This window comes from Leguminivora glycinivorella, chromosome 8, assembly GCF_023078275.1.
Source record: "Leguminivora glycinivorella isolate SPB_JAAS2020 chromosome 8, LegGlyc_1.1, whole genome shotgun sequence".
Classification (NCBI taxonomy): Eukaryota; Metazoa; Arthropoda; class Insecta; order Lepidoptera; family Tortricidae; genus Leguminivora; species Leguminivora glycinivorella.
Genome location: NC_062978.1, coordinates 20,275,685 through 20,294,296, shown reverse-complemented (window position 1 = coordinate 20,294,296; position 18,612 = coordinate 20,275,685). Strand labels below are relative to the sequence as shown.

The window sequence follows — 18,612 nt, the reverse complement described above, 5'->3', positions numbered from 1 at the left end:
TTTCGTTTCAAAAATTTAACTTTTTAAAAGTGGACTGACAGTCAATCACTAGTTGGTATTACCTTATACCTGAATATAGGCTACATTATAGAAAACTTATTATAAATGGAAGTAGATAAAGTAAAACAATTAAGTACGATGACTGTAAGACTGCAAAACAGAGTGCGTTGAGCTAGGTTAGGTCACTGTCGCGAAAGATAATAAAACAAACATACACTTTGATATATTTTTATCATGTACAGTTAGTTTCTGAGTCGGCGCCAAGAATGATAACCTATCGCGTAACACTATTAGTTATATTCGTAGTACCTACGTGTATCGCGAATTCCTCAGGTGAATGATTAATTAAATTAAAACGATATTATCTGATAGTTGTCACATTTATCATTCAGACATCGATCTGGGAATTCCTTGTAATTCATCATAATTATTGGCATTATCATAATTTTGTGTTTTAGCTTACCTGCGATGACGTTAAACTTGCTTATAGGTATTTGATATAATTATTACAAAATATTTAATAAGCCTTCTAAAGGCTTACATGTGTGTCAAGTAATCGCTGATCTTAGGAACTATTTACATACTATGGTCGAGGCGAATCGCCTTTTCAAACCTCTAAAACCCAAACGTGTGGCATAGGTAAGTAGTTATGATGAAATTATTTTCATTGTGTCAAATAGGAGAAAGATTAGGACTATGTTTAAACTAAGAATCGATTGTCCCCTTCGCTCTTGCTATAGTCATTGGCTAGAATAAAATTCAAACAGTCAGACTACAAACGCCCGGACACGGGAACGTTCAAATAGGAAGTTCCGCAAATCCGCAAAGCATCCCGAAACCGTTCGCCGAAAGTGAGTAGTGACGTAGCGGCCGCGACAGCTGTGCAAACTGCACGCCCGCATCGTCACCGTGACGCAATCGCCGAGCCTCCGCTGACTCAGCCGCAGGCTTATAACACACACTCGCCGCCTTCCACACCATACCTCCACAGACCGTCGGACGAGCAACACGTATACAACAAGTGACAGTGATAACGACGTGCAAGTGACCAGTAAATTAATTAATCAGTGGGATTTGTGAAACTTAAAAATGGAGAAGTTATTGATGGTTTTAGTGCTTTTTGTGATTGTGAGGGCGGTGGAGAACAGACATCACCCGAAATTTGGAAGGAATTACGAGGAGCATGAAGTTCCGCCTCTGAAGAAAGGTGAGTCGCGTGATGGATCCTCGATATAAAGAAATTGCATGGTGACACAGTGACACCCCACAGGGTCAAAGCTGCCTTAAATATTTCTTCTTATTTTTTGGCAACAGACATGTAACTATTTTTAAATTTGTAGCCAAATTTTATTGAAAATTTATTTTTTATTGTTGATAGTGTCCTGTAGCAGTGGTTCAAGCGAGAGGAGTGCCCTAATAGAAGATGCGCGGTGCGGAGCTCCCCGGGAAGTCTTCGTTGTACTTAAACCCAAAGCAGCTCACGAAGAGGTGAATATCTCAACTTATCACTTTATCAATTAATTTAATGTGTTATTTTTTTAATTAAACACATCCGTGTCACTGGCATTCGCGTAAACATTTAAATGACCCGCCTTTTTATCGTCACTACGTGAACGCATGATGCGATTTCTCGTACAATTTCTTTCACGATTTCACAACATTACATTCATTATCTAAATTGTGAGGGTATCGGGCGGCCATAAAATTTAAATGATAACCGATCATGATTAGATTATACAGATAATTATCAAAGATAATTTTAAAATTCAAGCTTTGTTCATCAGATTATTTTCATAAGCTGTTTAATTATGTTTTAATTAAAATTCTACTTCAACATGTCAACATTAGTTTATATTATCTTAATCTTGATTATGATCTACATAACAATAGTCCGTTAGAAACTTACACGTCATTATAACTTTGAATCTAACGGATAGATCAAACGTAGGTTTCATGCATAAAGCCTTGCTGACGTTGATGTTTTTCCCCAGATCCATCCGGGTGCCGTGTGGGTCAAGCGCTGCGTCGGCCTTTGCGACCACGTCGGCTCCGACTCCAAGTGCGTTCCTCGGGAGACGACCATCCGGCACATACCGGTACGTGTTTACCTAATCCTTATCTCTACTGAACCGCCTTGACACACTTGTTCTATTTTAAACGCAGTTCTGATTGTCTCCTACGATAATAATGACATAACAGTCATGATTGTTCTAAAGCGTCTATGAATCAGCGAATCGGCGCGCGATTACGGATCATCTATTATGATAGCTTTCCGTGGCGATCGGAATTTGATTGGAATTTTGTTTGCAGATAAAGATTACCAACATGAAGACCGGGAAGGAGTCGTGCTCGCTGTACGAGCTGGAGGAGCACCTGTCGTGCCAGTGCTGCACGGGCAGCCCCGAGAGCTGCGCCGCCACGGGCCGCGTGTTCAACCCCCGTAAGTGCGCCTGCCAGTGCCCCAACCTCGAGGAGCGCCGCAACTGCCTCGCCAAGGTTCGTAGATAATGGATGTCTGTAAGCACTAACTAGATGTGATGCACGATGCACCGATCGACTTTTTAACAAACGCTTTTCTTTCTTCCGCATTACTGTAGCGCCACGCCGCTGATTTGATTTATCTTCTTTTCTTTTTGATGCTAATTCTAAAGAACCATTTAAAGTGGTAGACTCATGTCATGACATGTGTCTGTGACCATTGCGGCTATAAATGGCTTTAATATCATTCACGAGCCCTTTTCGGTGTTTCGTTGCGTACGTGCTGATATCCATTGTCTGCGACTTTTCGCTTTTAACTTGTTTCAAACTTAAGTTTTCAGAAGTAACAATGTTAGTTTTCTTTTGTTATAGAACCCGAATATGCGGTGGAATCGTTCTAAGTGCGCTTGTGAGCCGCGAAGGCGAATGAGATAAGCGATAGGACCAGGAATGCTCTCGAAGAAGTCGAAGAGGATTTAAAGTAACTTGGAGTTTGACTATACAGAAGTGGCGGAGTGACCTGGATGACTAAAGACTTGTAAAAGTGACCTTAGTTGTATTGCCGACTGATATAAGTGTCTTATAACGTAATTAGTCTAAGTCTAAACAGTATTATAGGGTAGCTAATCTATTTATTTCATTAGGATTAATATATGGGGCCAAATGGTGCTATGAGCTCAATATGTTCCAAGACCTTTGGTCTGTATTTAATGTCTGCACCGTATGAATGTTTGATAGTCCTGTGTTATGTATGATGTTCTTCTAGTGCGAATATCATTCGAAAACGTAACGTAATGTGAATGTCGGTGGCACCAAACCATCTGTTACCGAATTTAGCGTTAGCACATATTTATTCTTTGGGAATTTCCATAGACATCGTTGACGTGTCTGTTAACTGTGGTTGATGCAACTGGCCCTAATTGTTGTATACTGTAGGACAATTTGAACAGCTCCTCAAAAGCGACGTTTCGAAAACAAGAGTTGTTCTAACAAAACGTAACGATTTAGAATGATTGTTTACACTAAAAGCTCGTGTAATAGTATTGTCTGAAGACATCACTGTCCAGTATTTGATTTATATGTAGTTAATAGCGTAAACATGATTTACGCAATTCCTATGTTGTGATATAAATTATAGTTATTCCAATGTTAGGTTTAAGATTTTAATGTGACTATTACTTTAAAGTATTCGGTCTAGTCATAGGACATGTACTTAATTTATTGTTTTGTATATCAGGGAATGTCTCGATTTATTAAATCAGCTCTCTTCATTATGTATTTTGTATTTTTTTTTTAATTTAAGTTCGTGTTGGAGGCCTAGTCCTTGGTGCCAAAGACATGTAATCTCATAGGTTAAATTTATGTGTACTTATTTGTCTTTTAAATATTTTAAGCTTCAGAAGCTTTAAGTGATCGAATCACATTAAGTTAAGTAAATAAATAGTAAATTTTGTACTTAAAATAAGATCTTAAATAAAATTTGTATTTATTTTTGTACTCATTTCTATTATTTTTACTTTAACCTGCCTTATTTCTATTGAACTGAAACTTTAATGCAATTACTGTAGGATAATAATTTAATCAATATATATCATACACGGCATTTTTATTGCTTGTCCTTCTATCTAGTATTGTTTTATGAGATTTGGCGTATAACTATAGGTATAACTAGGTCTAGAACTAAGCCGAAAAAACAGAAGAATCTGATGCTATTCTTAGGATTGACAGATCAAGCTATGATGGCCAATCCCATGGCCCATTTTGTTCAACCACCCCAAAACAATCGCAAGTGAGTCTGAAAAGTCAGTTTTTATACAAAAATATTGGGGGATAGTTTACACAGAATGACGGGGGTGAATGAGGAGGGACGGAGCCCTCAAGCTAAGCATAGCCTAGGTTATGCTATTCTTGCTCGGCGACGAGGCACATACTTATACACCGTGTTTCACTTAACACTAAAAACCTGAAAACAGTTTGTTCAGAATCGAGAGTAGAATCGATTGAGCTATATCTTGATGGGGGTAATATTTTTATTTAAATTAGTATTATTAGTTATTTTTTACGTGCCCATTCTATTGTACTCGTAATACAACATTGTGTATATCGCATTGCTAGAGGTCGGTTACCTTTTTTCAGTATTTAGGGGTATTAATACTGGCCGGTTACTTGGATGATTATTTTTTCCGCTACTAGTTTGACGTTGTTTGTCAGTTTAATCTTAATGTTTATCATAAGTCATAACAAATTGAACTCGTAGGTACCTAATTACAACCTTGTCAGTTTGAATATTGAGTTTATTTGCTTACTGCTATTACCTGTCCAATTTGAAGTTTACTGTGACAAAGCTTTAAAGTGTTTTACAGTGACATCTTAGCTGTCTATTGGTAAACCTTATGTCGTTGCAGTAACGTACACAAATAAATAGTCTTATGGTTTATGATGGTAGTTAGCAATTATTTTATTGAATGTAGAGCTAAAAGTCAAGTAGAGCTGTACAGAAAATTAAAAATTCAATCAAAAAAAAAGTAACGATCAGATTAAAAGATGAATACTCTAGATGAGTTTAAAAAAATAAAAATCAGTTGGGGTGTCTGAGGTTTTGAGTGGTACCGGAAACACCGTGTATACATTAATTTAATATGTACATATATACACGGAACACACCCATGACTAAAGTAACAACGTGACAGGAAGAGTGATAGGTGATAAAACGACGTCCATGCTATGCAGTAAAAAATAATACACATATGTTTAGAAGGCATTTTGATGTATGTACGTATCAAAACACGTGGCTAAAAATTATAAAATTTGTTTCAAAATGTGATAAATCGCACTAGAAACCCTGACATTCGTATACTCAACAGAAACATTATACAGAAAAATACTAACAGTTAATCATCACAAAAAAATTGTTTTATGATAATTATGATGTACTTCTATAATAAATACTACTAATGCAAGGAAATATCCAGCAGCCAGCATAAAGAATGGTACAATCAGATCGTGTAACGTTAAGCAGCGCACTTCCCACGCGCCGGAGACCTCACTTGCGTACGTCGCCTCGTCCCGGAACCGTAGAAACCCTTTACTGGCTTGGACAAACCCGCACTCCACCAGGCGAGACATTCTCCTCTCAAACTGCTGGAGTAGAGGAAATCCACGCTTAAAAAATATAACATAATGCGTTTTGTACATGTTCTTGCGCATAATATGCACACGACTTTTCTCTTTCGCGTGTCGCGATGCCCACCACAGATATTTATAGTATATTGTAACCGTATATTTACCAGATGATTTAACAATTTCATCCAACGCTAGATCTGCAGTCTTACAGCTCTCCGTATCTTGATATTTTTCGTGAATTATTTTTACATCCGAATTCTTCAAGAACGCCATCATGTCATGTGAAAGACATGGGGTCAAATTGTAGTTTTTCAAAGACTTATATTCGTCTATTTGTGGCTCGTACATCCGGAAGGTTGAGTAACTTGTCAACCGCATGTTGTAATAACAGGTCACCCAGAACATGAACCACAACCAATGAATAATAATCACATTCTCCGATAACCTTTCTTTCCGCATTAACGCTACATTTTGCATTGCGTTTCCAAAGAGTTTCAGCATTTGTGAACTATTGCATTTGGTTAAGTTATCAATACTTATTAGTAGAATCGAGCAAGTCAAAAATGCAGCAAGTAGAAGTAACCAAACTCTGTACTCAAAAATCGTGTAATATATCTTCCATCTTTGCACTAATTCTGCGTTAGGGGTAACAGCTGAGAAAATATCTTCAAACGCTAAATGTATCCATATGAAATCGAAAAATAATGATCGTCTGTAGTTTAAACTGAATCCTCCAAAGAGCGAATCGACCTCGTTTTCATGCAATTTTTTCATGATACCGGTAGCAGTGCAATTATGGTGAGAAATTGTGCCGTAATCAAGAATTTCTGGTAAAAATTTAATATTCGGGGACATGTGCTCAGCCTCAAGTACCAGTTGTACAAGGTATCTTTCTATTCCACCTCCAAATGCATCATCTGGGTGGAGATCAGAAAATACCAGAGGTGGGTAATGGTGAGCCATGATATTGAACGTGCAGTTTTCTAAATTAGGCTTATCGTATTCGCGCAGCATTTCTACGACATTCCTCGCTGCATTTCCTCGGCATAGACCTAGTTTTATAGTATGGTTGTAATCTCGGCCGCAGCGACCAGCTGCATAAGGAAGGTATGAGTGGACTGAAGCATCTTCATCTGTATCTTCAATTATAACAAGAACACGTATGACATGGTGGGACCACAAAATCTTAAATATACTTGGTAAATCATCCTCCTTTGTAGCTGGTAGAACTATAACGAATAATTCATTATTTTTCCGATTGCAATTATGGTTTAAAGTAGCGAGAATATTTTCATGTTCGTTTTTGTCATCACAAAACACTATGAAGACGTCTGGTAAAATATGTACAGATAGCTCGCGATTTTTTCCCAAAATTTTAACATTATAACTTTCATGGAGTTTTTTGATGAAATCATTTTCGAGCTGGCTATTCCTAATGATGGCTACAGTAGATCCGTGCAAAACTTTCGATAAAACTATTTCAGATACACACATTTCAAGCGTGTTAGTAATCGTCAAGTTTTTGACAAAATGCCTTTTTTCAACACTAGACACAGCATAGACTAATCCTATAAAGGATAGTAACTTTAATTTAGAACACATGACCGATATACGCGATGGTACCGTTAAATAAAAAATAGTTTTTAACCAGGAATTACAGGAAACTGTATTGTAATGAAACTCCTACATGAAACAAGATTTAATGTCTAACTGACTTAGTAATAATCAAAGGGAACATTATCACGACAGAATGAAATATTGATAATTAGCTTAATAACCAAAGCGCCGTTTGACGGAAGCAATTAAATATAGACTACTTATTCTATCGACATTGAAAGAAGTGGAACTGCTTACCTAACTCAAGTTGATGAATTACCTAATTCATTGATTTTTTTTAGTTTGTCCCGATTAGGTACTATGAATAGATTTAGATCCTTCAGTAGAAAAAAATGATTTTTTTTACCAAGGCGAAGCAAAGCTTAGGTAATACCAAAAAATGTTTGGTGATAATTTTATGTTATGAAAATTACATAAAATACTAGCTTTTGGCCGCGGCTTCGCTCGCGTTAGAAAGAGACAAAAAGTAGCCTATGTCACTCTCCAGCCCTGTAACTATCTTCACTTAAAAAATCACGTCAATTTGTAGCTCCGTTTTGCTGTAAAAGACGGACAAACAAACAGACACACACACTTTCCCATTTATAATATTAGTATGGATTAGAAAAATGCAAACAGCTTATTTTAATATTGTGTACACAATATTTTTCTGAATTTCCTAACAGTAAATCGTGTTTTCCTTTTGTATCGACATCGAAATATAAATGTGTCCCTCACTATTGAGTACGTAAACACATATTTCTCCCGTCAAACCGCTTTGTCAATAACGTACCTAAGGCGCACGTCACTTGACAAATGTGTATATGAAAGTATGTAGTAATTATGTTCCTTTACAGATATCATTCCAATTTCAGGTCCAATTCGAACGATAAAAGATACGTCAAATATTAGATTTGACGACCGGTTTGGCCTAATAGCGCGTAATGACCCTGCCTGCTAAGCTGCGGTCCCGGGTTCGAATCCCGGTAAGGGTATTTATTTGTGTGATGAGCACAGATATTTGTTCCGGAGTCATGGATGTTTTCTATGTATATAAATAAGTACGTATTTATCTATATAGGTATGTATATCGTCGCCTAGCATTCATGGTACAAGCTTAATTTGCTAAGTTTGGGGCTGGGTTGATCTGTGTAAGGTGTCCCCCAATATTTATTTATCTATATTAGATCTAGATACGACGGATGAGATATTATGTACGTCGTACGTTACATTTTTGCTAATATTCGAAATTCGATAGCTTTGCTAATAAGCGCATTACACTGACGTTGCATGTTTTTGCGAAGAAGATGTGGTTTTCTCCGTATCTTTGTTAGAAGCTCCGAGGCGCGACTTAGCACAGTGCTCACGTAAATCTTTTTTGAATCATTTTGAGTCTGGGGTCCGCTTTGACAACTAATCCCAAGATTTGCTACACTAGTTTTTACGAAAGCGGCTGCCATCAGACCTTCCAATCCGAAGGGTAAACTAATTGGGATTAGTCCGCTTTCCTCACGATGTTTTCCTTCACCGAAAAGCGACTGGCATATACTTATCAAAAAAAATATCTTTCATTTTCAACTTATATGAATCAACCTGGCCCCAACCCTGGCCTGGCTGGCTGAATTAAATTGTGGCGTAGGCTAGAAGCTGGCAACCTTTCACTGCAATGTCACAATTTCGTTTTCTTTCAACCCCTTTTTTGCCAAGAGTGGCACTGAAACTTGAGTAGTTCATGTGCTCTGCTTACCCCTTTATGGGATACAGGCGTGATTGTATGTATGTATGTAAAGTGGCCCCGTTACATACATACATACAATCACGCCTATTACCACACATATTACCTATACACATAGCTGGGCATTAACTCGTTAATCCGTTAATCGTTAATTAACGAAGTTAACATTTCGATTAACGGATTAACTTTTAAGTTAACTTTAAAAAATGTTAACGGATTCGTTAACTTCCATTAAATTTCAACGGGTCCGTTAATCGTTAATCCAGCACCCCAAGCGGCCGCGAAAACCACGTTCTTACTGCTACTGTAAAAGCCCGTAGTAGGTCGGTTATAAACAGTCTAAAGACCAATTGGCGACTTTGGACTTATTTGAGATCTTCTAAATCTTATTAGGCGTGCTAGATCGATCACTAACCTGGGAATAGGGTGCAATCATCAGGCATGACAGACAAATCGCGCAACCGACGCATCGAGTTAAGAGTCCGGCGCGGGCCTTAGATTACTCTAGCTATCGTGTCCCACAGCATCGAGTTGTTATCTCAATCTGAAGAACCGACGCATCACGATCGCGACCGCATGAATGACCCAATAATTACCAATCCGAAGTAAAACCTAGCATTTAGCCAACCAACGGCAGTAAAAGCCCGAAGAGACCGTAATTATTACATTTCGGTTTTTTTTTTACCCAATCACAGGTTTTAATGGTTTTTGGTGGATACTTAGTAAATACAAATACATAATACCTACAGTGAAGTCCTATTTTTAAGACGTGTTAACGGATTATCGATTAACTTTAACTTCCGTTAAATCTACCGAAATGTATCGCTTTAACGATTAACGAAGTTAACTTTTTAAGTAACGGATTAACGATTATCGAAGTTAACTATTTGATTAACGGTGCCCAGCTATGCCTATACATGCCTAATCCTTACGATATTCGATACTTAAGTTTAAATTCAAGTTACACTTTTCCGCTAACATAATCTAGATGATCATAATATTTTGTTCCGTGACGCATTTTCCTTAAATATATGCAACGGAATGTCATTTACCAGCAGAATGACTCTGTTGTCTGATATTATGAGGGAATACCCTTTTACACAGATTACTAAGATGCTACGTACCTAATTTACCTATACCTATATATGCCCGTTTAACACTTAGGTCTTAGGTAGAAGATGTTCTGTTTTATTTTTTCCTCAACTACTTAGTTTGACGACATTTGTTGGAATATCCGTGGAATAGTAAAAAATACTAAAGCGGCCTAACTGGTGGCCTAGTGACAAACGTGCGACTTTCAATACCAAGGACGCAGGTTCAAATCCCGGCTCGTATTGCACAATGACTTTTTCAGTGGTGAAAATCTGTTCGCTTCAGGCAAAATCGGCTCCGTTCGGCTGAGTATTGTTGTCCCGAACATTGCACCCCAGTCGGGAGTTGCCCCGCTGTACCTTACGCAAATATTATCGCTTACGCATATATTATACATAGTGTGTGATTCCTATAAAGATTACAAGCTACATAAGTATTATAACGCCAATTATAAGCGCATCGAGTAGGTACTCGTACATATAATATGTAAAATGTAGCATTATGCACTTTCGAATAAGTATTCGTTTGCGCTAAATTAAAAGGAAAACTTTAATTTATTCAGAATTCACAAGATAAACGTTATTTTAATGTTGATTAAGGAGTAGATAGGTAACGTATTTTCATAAAAGAAAGTTTTTCTATTAATTTACGGAAAAGTATGTAGATTGAGATTTGAGTATAGCATTGTGAATTAAAAAAGTTAAAATAATTCAATCAATTCAATTCAAACATACAACGACATCAGAATGATATTAAATTTGAACCATTATATTTATCGCGTGTTATTCGTAATTTTATTTATATTCGTAGCAATCGTGAAAATAAGCGTAGCTAGACGACGCAGGCGCCGTTGCTACGATTCGTAGCGCCAATAACAATCATTATTTCCTACGACGGTTGCTATGATGGTTTTGTCACCGAATCAGTTAGCATTTACAATACATATGGCGCTATATTACCGCACTAGTTAGGTAATGAGCTCATTAGTCATTACAGAAATACGTCAAAAATTTAAATGGCTATATTATGTACTGTAAATTGTGACTCTTTTCTACACTTGTATCGTTTTATGTATAATTAAATGAAATACCTGTACTTGGGCGTTTTCCAAATTAAATCCCGAATATCGAATTTCACCAGATCTGGACGTATTTGGGCTCATTCTTCTCAGAATCATGAGCTGATTCGATCCTGGCGATAAAAAAATGTGTCCTAATTTTTTTTTCCTTTTACGTCACAATTTTAGTATGAACTTGCTACGAGCGTGACGTATTGAAAACTCGCATTTTGTATGGAAATTTTGGGACACATTTTTTATCGTCGGGATCGAATCAGGTCGTGATTCTGAGAAGAATGAGCCCAAACACGTCCAGATCTGGTGAAATTCGGTATTCGGGATTTAATTTGTAAAACGCCCACTTAATATCCTATTTATTTTTAACCAATCCTAATTGAATGTATATACTTACCTAAAGGCTTATAATATCTTATATAATTCTTTACATATCTATAAATTCTATAATTCAATATTATATTACACACGTTTAAGTGACCAATGATTATAATATGACATGTTTTAACTTTTTATTGTCTTGAGGTAAAGTCTACAAAAAACGGACTTGTTAATTTATATAATCAACGGACAACTGAGGATTCGTGTAAATCGTGATTTTTGTACCACTTTGTTTACGTAAAGTAGCAATTAGATAAACACGCTAAATATTCGAGTGATCTTCGTCAGCCAAACTTTTTGAAACCTGACGGAGGAACCCTAACTGAGGTAATCTAAAAATAGGTTTTCACCACACCAACTGGTGAAGGCTCTCTTTGCTCTTCGAAAACAGATAGCAAAATTTTATTTTATCCAAAAGAGTGCAAAGTAATTTCATACAAATTTTAACTTGATGTCTAAAGCTGGCTAGTAGAATTTACCTATACATAAATGGTAATATTGAAATTTGTTTTATTTTGTCACTGCATTTTCCGCATAGCATCAAGGAAGCTCAAGTGGGCTTGAGTAACCGGTAGTGCAAACCCGGGCGCGTAACCAAGCGACTAATCGTTCATGCTCTTCAGCGTTATCTCAGTCTAACCTGGGTTCCTAGCCAACGTCACAATTGCTTACGCTTCGTAATTAAGGGCATTGTAGCTAGCTTTCCCTTTCGACCTTCTGAAGGTCAGAACCAAACTCTAGATCGTTTTATGTAGATCGCCACGAAGCGTCAACGTTTGTCACTTCGGCTAGGGCGGCTATTCTCACTTTCGCAGCTACCAGGGGCGGCTCACTCCGCGATTCTATCGCCGCGCTACAAGTACATGCTGGCGGCCGCGAGTTCGCGGCCTAATCAGGGGTGGCGCGCGTTCTCACGGAACGCACGTTCGCACTTTCTATTGTTACTTTACGTCGCGAGTTTTTTTTTAGGTTCATATGTGATGTCCGCGTGTGAATGGCAAATAATGTTTAGTTAAATAGACATCATGATCGAATAGAATAGGACAATCTTACACAGATCTAAATATTGATTAAGTCCCACGGAAAAGTTCAACTAGGCTTGTGATGTTGGGACAAACAAAAATATATAAATACTGTATGGATATATAGAGGTATATATGTATACCTAGAAAGTACCTAAGACTTGAATATAATAGTATAACATTTTATATGAGTATTAATTCGTTTTAATCCATAGGCAACCCTATCGTCCGACGCTGCGCACGTGATGCGGCTCGTTTCTTTGTTAGAATTTTGTAGGTATTTAAAAGGCGGCATTTTGTGAACATCAAAGCAGTCAAGTGGGCCTTCTGTACTTGTACTATTATATATTATATATTCTGTGCAGCTACTAATGGGACATTAGTCTGTGACATATCCGTAACGTTGTGCTGTGTTTTCGATTATTGTGTCTGAATTATTGGTACCATACGATTAATGATGATCATACGATTTAGTGGCAGTGGCGGATCCGCATCGGCTTAATCATCATTATTTACTTGCCCTTGGCACAGCATGTCTTTCTCTTCCATACATACCTCTATATCGCCCGTAATCTCATCATACAAAGAGAGCTAGAGTATCAAGAATGAACAGGCATCTTCACTGGCGAGCTCACTCCATCGTAGGCCACGTTTTTGCCTTTGGCTAGACTGTGGCCAAGAGTAAGTACACAATGCATCGGTTTGATAACGCAAATTTAGCCACGACACACGAGCCAAGTATGGCCGCGCTAAACGTCCTAACAGCAACGTCACAGTTTCGTCACTACGCGTGACTGGATGACTCAAATGTACATTAAATTTATGACACGGTTTATTACGGTATTAATACGCGTTACGGTGTATGTCGTGTTTGTTTTGGGATCAAGCCAGTGACAGGTGGGGGCGTCTTATGACCTATTCAGATAGACTGCTTACTTACAGCTTTTTAACCCCCGACGCAAAAACGACGGGGTGTTGTTTGACGTGTCTGTCTGTCTGTATGTTTGTCTGTCTGTCTGTCCGTATGTATCTCTGTCTGTGGCATCGTAGCTCCCGAACGGTTGAACCGATTTTTTTTGTCTGAAAGCTGCCATAACCACAAAATTAAAATTTTGAAAAAACCCCCGACCGCGACATAGTGGACCGATTTTCATGAAACATGGCTATGAACACTTCCGACTAATTCAGCTTTCAAAAGAAAAAACTAAATCTAAATCGGTTCATCTATTCGGGAGCTACAATGCCACAAACAGACAGACATGTCAAACTTATAACACCCTGTCATTATTGTGTCGGGGGTTAAACTAAATTGTGTCATTGCAGTGCAGACTGGCCAGCCTCTCGCCAACGCTACAATTGAACCCATATCCCACAGTCAACTTACGGAACGAAAGGGGTGGTGAAATTCTTAACTCATCACCACACCGTCATATATTCACAGACACTATCTGATATATCAGCAGGGTTAGCACATGATTGCCGCGAGATTATGTCGCCGCGAGATAGACTACGCGTCCTTAACTAGAAGAAGATATGCTAGGCCTACAGCACGGGAAGCATGGTCGCGCGATAGACGATAAAATAGCAGGCCGTCCCTATCGCACTATTTGTAAGTGCGATAGGGACGGCCTGATATTTTATCGTCTATCGCGCGACCATGCTTTCCGTGCAGGGCGGTAAGCGTGTTCACATGTATATCTCAAAAAAAGTCGCTCAAAATGTGGTACGTTTCTTGCCGGTCCCATAATGGATACACCCTCCTCCGATCGAGACAGGGGCTGAAATCTTCCTGAGACTGAGGCGTCATGTTAGAGTCGGCGTAGCTTTATTTAGGTATTTGATGTTCATACGCGCATTGTAATATGCCTATTGAAAAAAAATATCTTTATCTTTAATCTGTCTTTAATAAATTTTAACGTTATTGTATAATGCATTTGTACGTAGCTTACTGGAAACAAACTGTATTGTGTGGAATCCGCACGAACAAAAGTACACTGTTCTTCTCGAACAAATACAAAAGTCATTTGTTAGGTATCTCTACTGGAAAACATTTGGGTACTATCCCTACATGTATCCGACGCCATTTGTGTTGGGAATGGTCTCCTACCAAAGTCTTGAAGTACGTAGGCAGCTTGCTGCGGTCAAATACTTTTTGAGGTTGATACGTGGATCAATATATAATCCGTTGTTACTAAATTATGTTTATTTTAAGGTACCATCATCATTTGTTAGAACCACTCTCAGACCTCGCATTACACCTCTGTTCATAATACCCAGGACCAGTACAATGACACTAGTGACTACTCCTCTATATGTTGCACTTAACCATATTAATAACATAATTTTACATAATCCCACTCTTGACATTTTCTCGCAGACAGAGCCTAAGGTCCTAGCCACTGCAGCCCATTACCTCGAGCCCATATCCACTCCCACATCTATTGATATTAATTGATTTTAGTTATAAGCTTATTGTTAGTTTTAAGTGTTTGTAACCCATAACTTGCATGCCTGAATTCTCTGTAAATGTAAGTTGGTTAAATAAATAATAAATAAATAAATAAATAAATAAATTTTGTCATTCACGGTGACACGAACCTTCAGTTCTGTATTGTCATGCCGTCAACCGCCCAGGGGCCCTATTCGAACCGTTATCTAACTGTCAAGTGGTATCATTTCAAAATCAACTGTGGATAATGGTCGCATGTGAGATCGGATCGCAAGTTGGTTTTGAGCCAACCAAAACGTATTAATTGAAAAAAAATATGAATTTAAAATCAACTTTATCTTAGTACAATAGGGCTTATAGTTTTTTACATTAAGCAAAACGGTACATGATTCATGTGTCCTTTTTACCGTTGACAGCTTTTGGTACATGTGGATTTGGTCGCTAGACTTTTTTGTCTATGGAAACGCTGTGCACGATGCGGTGGCGAGTAGGGGAACTAAACATGTCATTTACCGGCTATCAAAAAGAGGTTACACTGGTGATGGTCGATAAAGACTATTATTAAACGAATTTTAGCAGCAATGAAGCTTTATTGACAAGCGTTATTTTTGTGAAACCGACATCTACACGTCACATAATGCTAGCTCCACACATTATGAAATAAACGCCACAAATTATAGGAGGTATATACACGTCACCCAATCTCAAGTTGCTTCTAAACCACGCTTACGGATCAAGTCGTAAGTACATTCACACATTTTACAAAATACTTAAATTGAATTTTTTTTCTCCTACAGAGCCGCCATTCATAGAGTCTGACCGGAAAGTGAAGAGTCGTGAAATGTATGGGGTCTAATACATTCCACGACTCACGACTCCTCACTTTCTGTAAAGACACTAGTATACAAGGGGTTTGCATTGAAATTCAATGAGGAGGCACACTCGAAGCTTGTGACAGATGGCGCCACCTTATAAGTCCATTGCACAGACAAAGAATTTAATACGTGAGAGTGAGAAGAAGATATATTTTTCTCTCTCACACACATATGAACGACAATGACATGCCCATTATTACACTTACGTACAGGCGCCGCCTAAAATGTCAGTGCCCGGCGGGATAACATGTCAGTGTGTCTCCTCATTCACATTGACAAAATAGCTTGAACATGTTAAATCCATTAAACTGCAATTGAAATTCCTATCTTTTTTGTGCCAATGTTTTCATTTCAATGACATACAAACACAACTATTAAATATGTGTTTGTATTGTTTATATTTATCAAGAATAAATGATTTGTATTATGATAATAATAATGATTTGTATAATAAGGCGGAAATTAGTTTTTTACCTCACCCACACAAAAAGGGACTTTGTTTTTTTTCTACGAGGGAGCAAACTGACAATTTTCTGTTCGAGAACTTTGTTGTCAGTACAGAATATTAACGCAACGAGTTTGCATACCTTTAAATGTCTGTCACATAATTAATAATTTACATCTTGGGCGTTAACATTTCAATACCTACTATTATCGAAATCCCTCGCTACGCTTAAAATTCAATGTGATTGCCATGCCCACAATATTGCTGCCGATATACAAATACAGTTGTATTTTTATAGCACCCTAAAGAAAAGGATGCATATAGTTTTCTTTGTTCTTGTTTACTGACACACTTGTTTCACAAAGTATAGTACGCACTTACCTACAAATATATTGACAAAAATGTGCAAACTCTTTGTTGCGTTAGTATTTTACACTGGCAAATTAATTCTACAACACAAAATATTGTACCTATGGTAACACCACATTTGGAGATACTTTTGCATTAGATCGTAAATATAATAGAATATGCCCAATAAAACAACTGAACAAGCTTCGTTAAACTTTATTTGATGTCTTAAATGTTTGTGTCACAGAACACATTTGTACATTTATTTAGTCGCATACATCTGTATACTCCACAACTATTGTTACTATTGCTATTTACAACAGGGGAAGACAATTATATAACTCCGTATAGACAGATAGGAAGAAAACGGCCAAACTCAGAACTATAAAGAAAAAGGTACGGTGGCTTAGATGGCTTTACACCTTTGGGGGGTGCTCGGCTAGATGGCGCCAATATTAGTATTTTACACTTTAACTCATATCAAGCTAAGAATATGGGTCAAATTTTCAAAACTGTGGTTCAAAAGTTTTAAGCCTGTGTCGAGAGATAGCAGTAATAGGCACTGTGATTACACATTTTACTTTGACAGTAACTCTTCTTCAGCTAGTAGATATTCTGTGCCACGACCGCATTATTTACCGCATGTATGATTTGAAGAACCACTGCAATTATTACAAAGGGGGAACCTAAGGGCACAGTACAAGAAAGAGCTCTATCTACAGTATGGCCACACCCAGCAATAAACTCTGAACTAATGTAGATACTTACTACAATTTAAATACACGTGACTATCAAATTAAACAAATATCGTGACTATTATTTTGAAAAATCTTATCTCACACTGATACTTAATATTGAAACGCAGTGCCTCTACATGGACTTCATACATAGTTACTATATTCTTCTTTTCATTGACAGAAAAACAAAGTGATGCTCTCCAGCAATGTATTTAAATACAAAATGCAAATACTTTGGTTTTTTACCTATTTCAAATAAAAATACAAAATAGTTTTAGAAAAAGGTATTTGAAATACAAAATGCAAAATAGGTATCTTCAAAATACCTTTATTCAAATAAAATACTTTTTTGACATAAGGTAAAGCTTTTATTCTAAAGATGTGTTTAAAACACAGAATCACCAGAGAGCCCAGAAACCTGGCTCTATAGAATTAGCACGTTAAAAAGTGAAGCCAAAAATTGGCTGTCTCCATGTCTTTTACCTAATATTATAAAAATCTAATAAAAGAGTTATTAGGGAAGGTTGCTATCATTGGACCACTTCGCTGCTCTATATATATAGTCGGTGGCAAAGTTCCTTTTACCTTCGTGCCTCGATACCCTCGCAACGCTCAAGATTCCACTTTTTGAACCACTCGCTACGCTCGCGGTTCAATATTGAAATCTTTCCCTTGCTCAGGTATCAATATTGGCACGTCCAGTTAAACAACTACTTTGCCCCCTTGTAAAACAAATAACTATTATTTTTTCAAACTCGGTAAACGTAACAGTCAAGACGCTAGCTTTTTTGAGAAATTAATCGTATTTAATCTAAAGAACCTTCCCTTAAAGTTAACGGAATTCAAAAAAGTAAGTAAGTAAACACTTTATTGTACAAGAAAAGAATACAACACATATAATTTAAAATAGAAACAGGGTGTATAGTTTGCTAACTGACACCACCCGACTAGTCGGGGCAGAGGTAGACCAAAAAAAACGAGGCGAGATGACCTCGACGTATTTTGCTGCGGCTAGCCGAAGCAGGCGGCAAAACGTGATGGGTGGCGGAAGAAAAGAGAGGCCTTTGCAGTGGGTCACAAATATAGGCTAGGAAAAAAAAATTGTTTGCTCTTGCCTGGGGGTTTTTATCTAGCACGAAGTCGAAACTCCAAAACCATGCAGAGTGCGTTTTTTAAAAATGTAAAAAAAGTACCTACAATTTTTTTTTCATGAATATGTACACTACTGTACTGTAAACACCACAATCAGAAAAGGTATC

General features: G+C 37.5%; 1 protein-coding gene across 2 annotated transcripts; it reads left to right on the top strand.

Moving 5' to 3' along the window:
- Nucleotides 1-974: 974 nt before the first annotated feature.
- Nucleotides 975-3,952, top strand: LOC125228795. Of its 2 annotated transcripts, none has more exons than XM_048133476.1 (5): nucleotides 975-1,207; nucleotides 1,379-1,488; nucleotides 1,992-2,096; nucleotides 2,311-2,496; nucleotides 2,851-3,952. In XM_048133476.1, the coding sequence occupies exons 1-5, from the start codon at nucleotides 1,090-1,092 to the stop codon at nucleotides 2,911-2,913; spliced, it is 582 nt and encodes a 193-aa protein (XP_047989433.1). In that variant the 5' UTR covers nucleotides 975-1,089; the 3' UTR covers nucleotides 2,914-3,952. The 2 variants fall into 2 exon arrangements, with proteins under 2 accessions (XP_047989433.1, XP_047989434.1); XM_048133477.1 differs by having other exon boundaries at nucleotides 2,311-2,440; nucleotides 2,851-3,950.
- Nucleotides 3,953-18,612: the final 14,660 nt, after the last annotated feature.

Coding starts and splice junctions, on each gene's coding strand:
- LOC125228795 (XM_048133476.1), top strand. CDS start 1,090: ATGGAGAAGTTATTGATGGTTTTAGTGCTTTTTGTGATTGTGAGGGCG. Junction 1,489..1,991: donor CCAAAGCAGCTCACGAAGAG/GTGAATATCTCA, acceptor GTTTTTCCCCAG/ATCCATCCGGGTGCCGTGTG. Junction 2,497..2,850: donor GCCGCAACTGCCTCGCCAAG/GTTCGTAGATAA, acceptor CTTTTGTTATAG/AACCCGAATATGCGGTGGAA.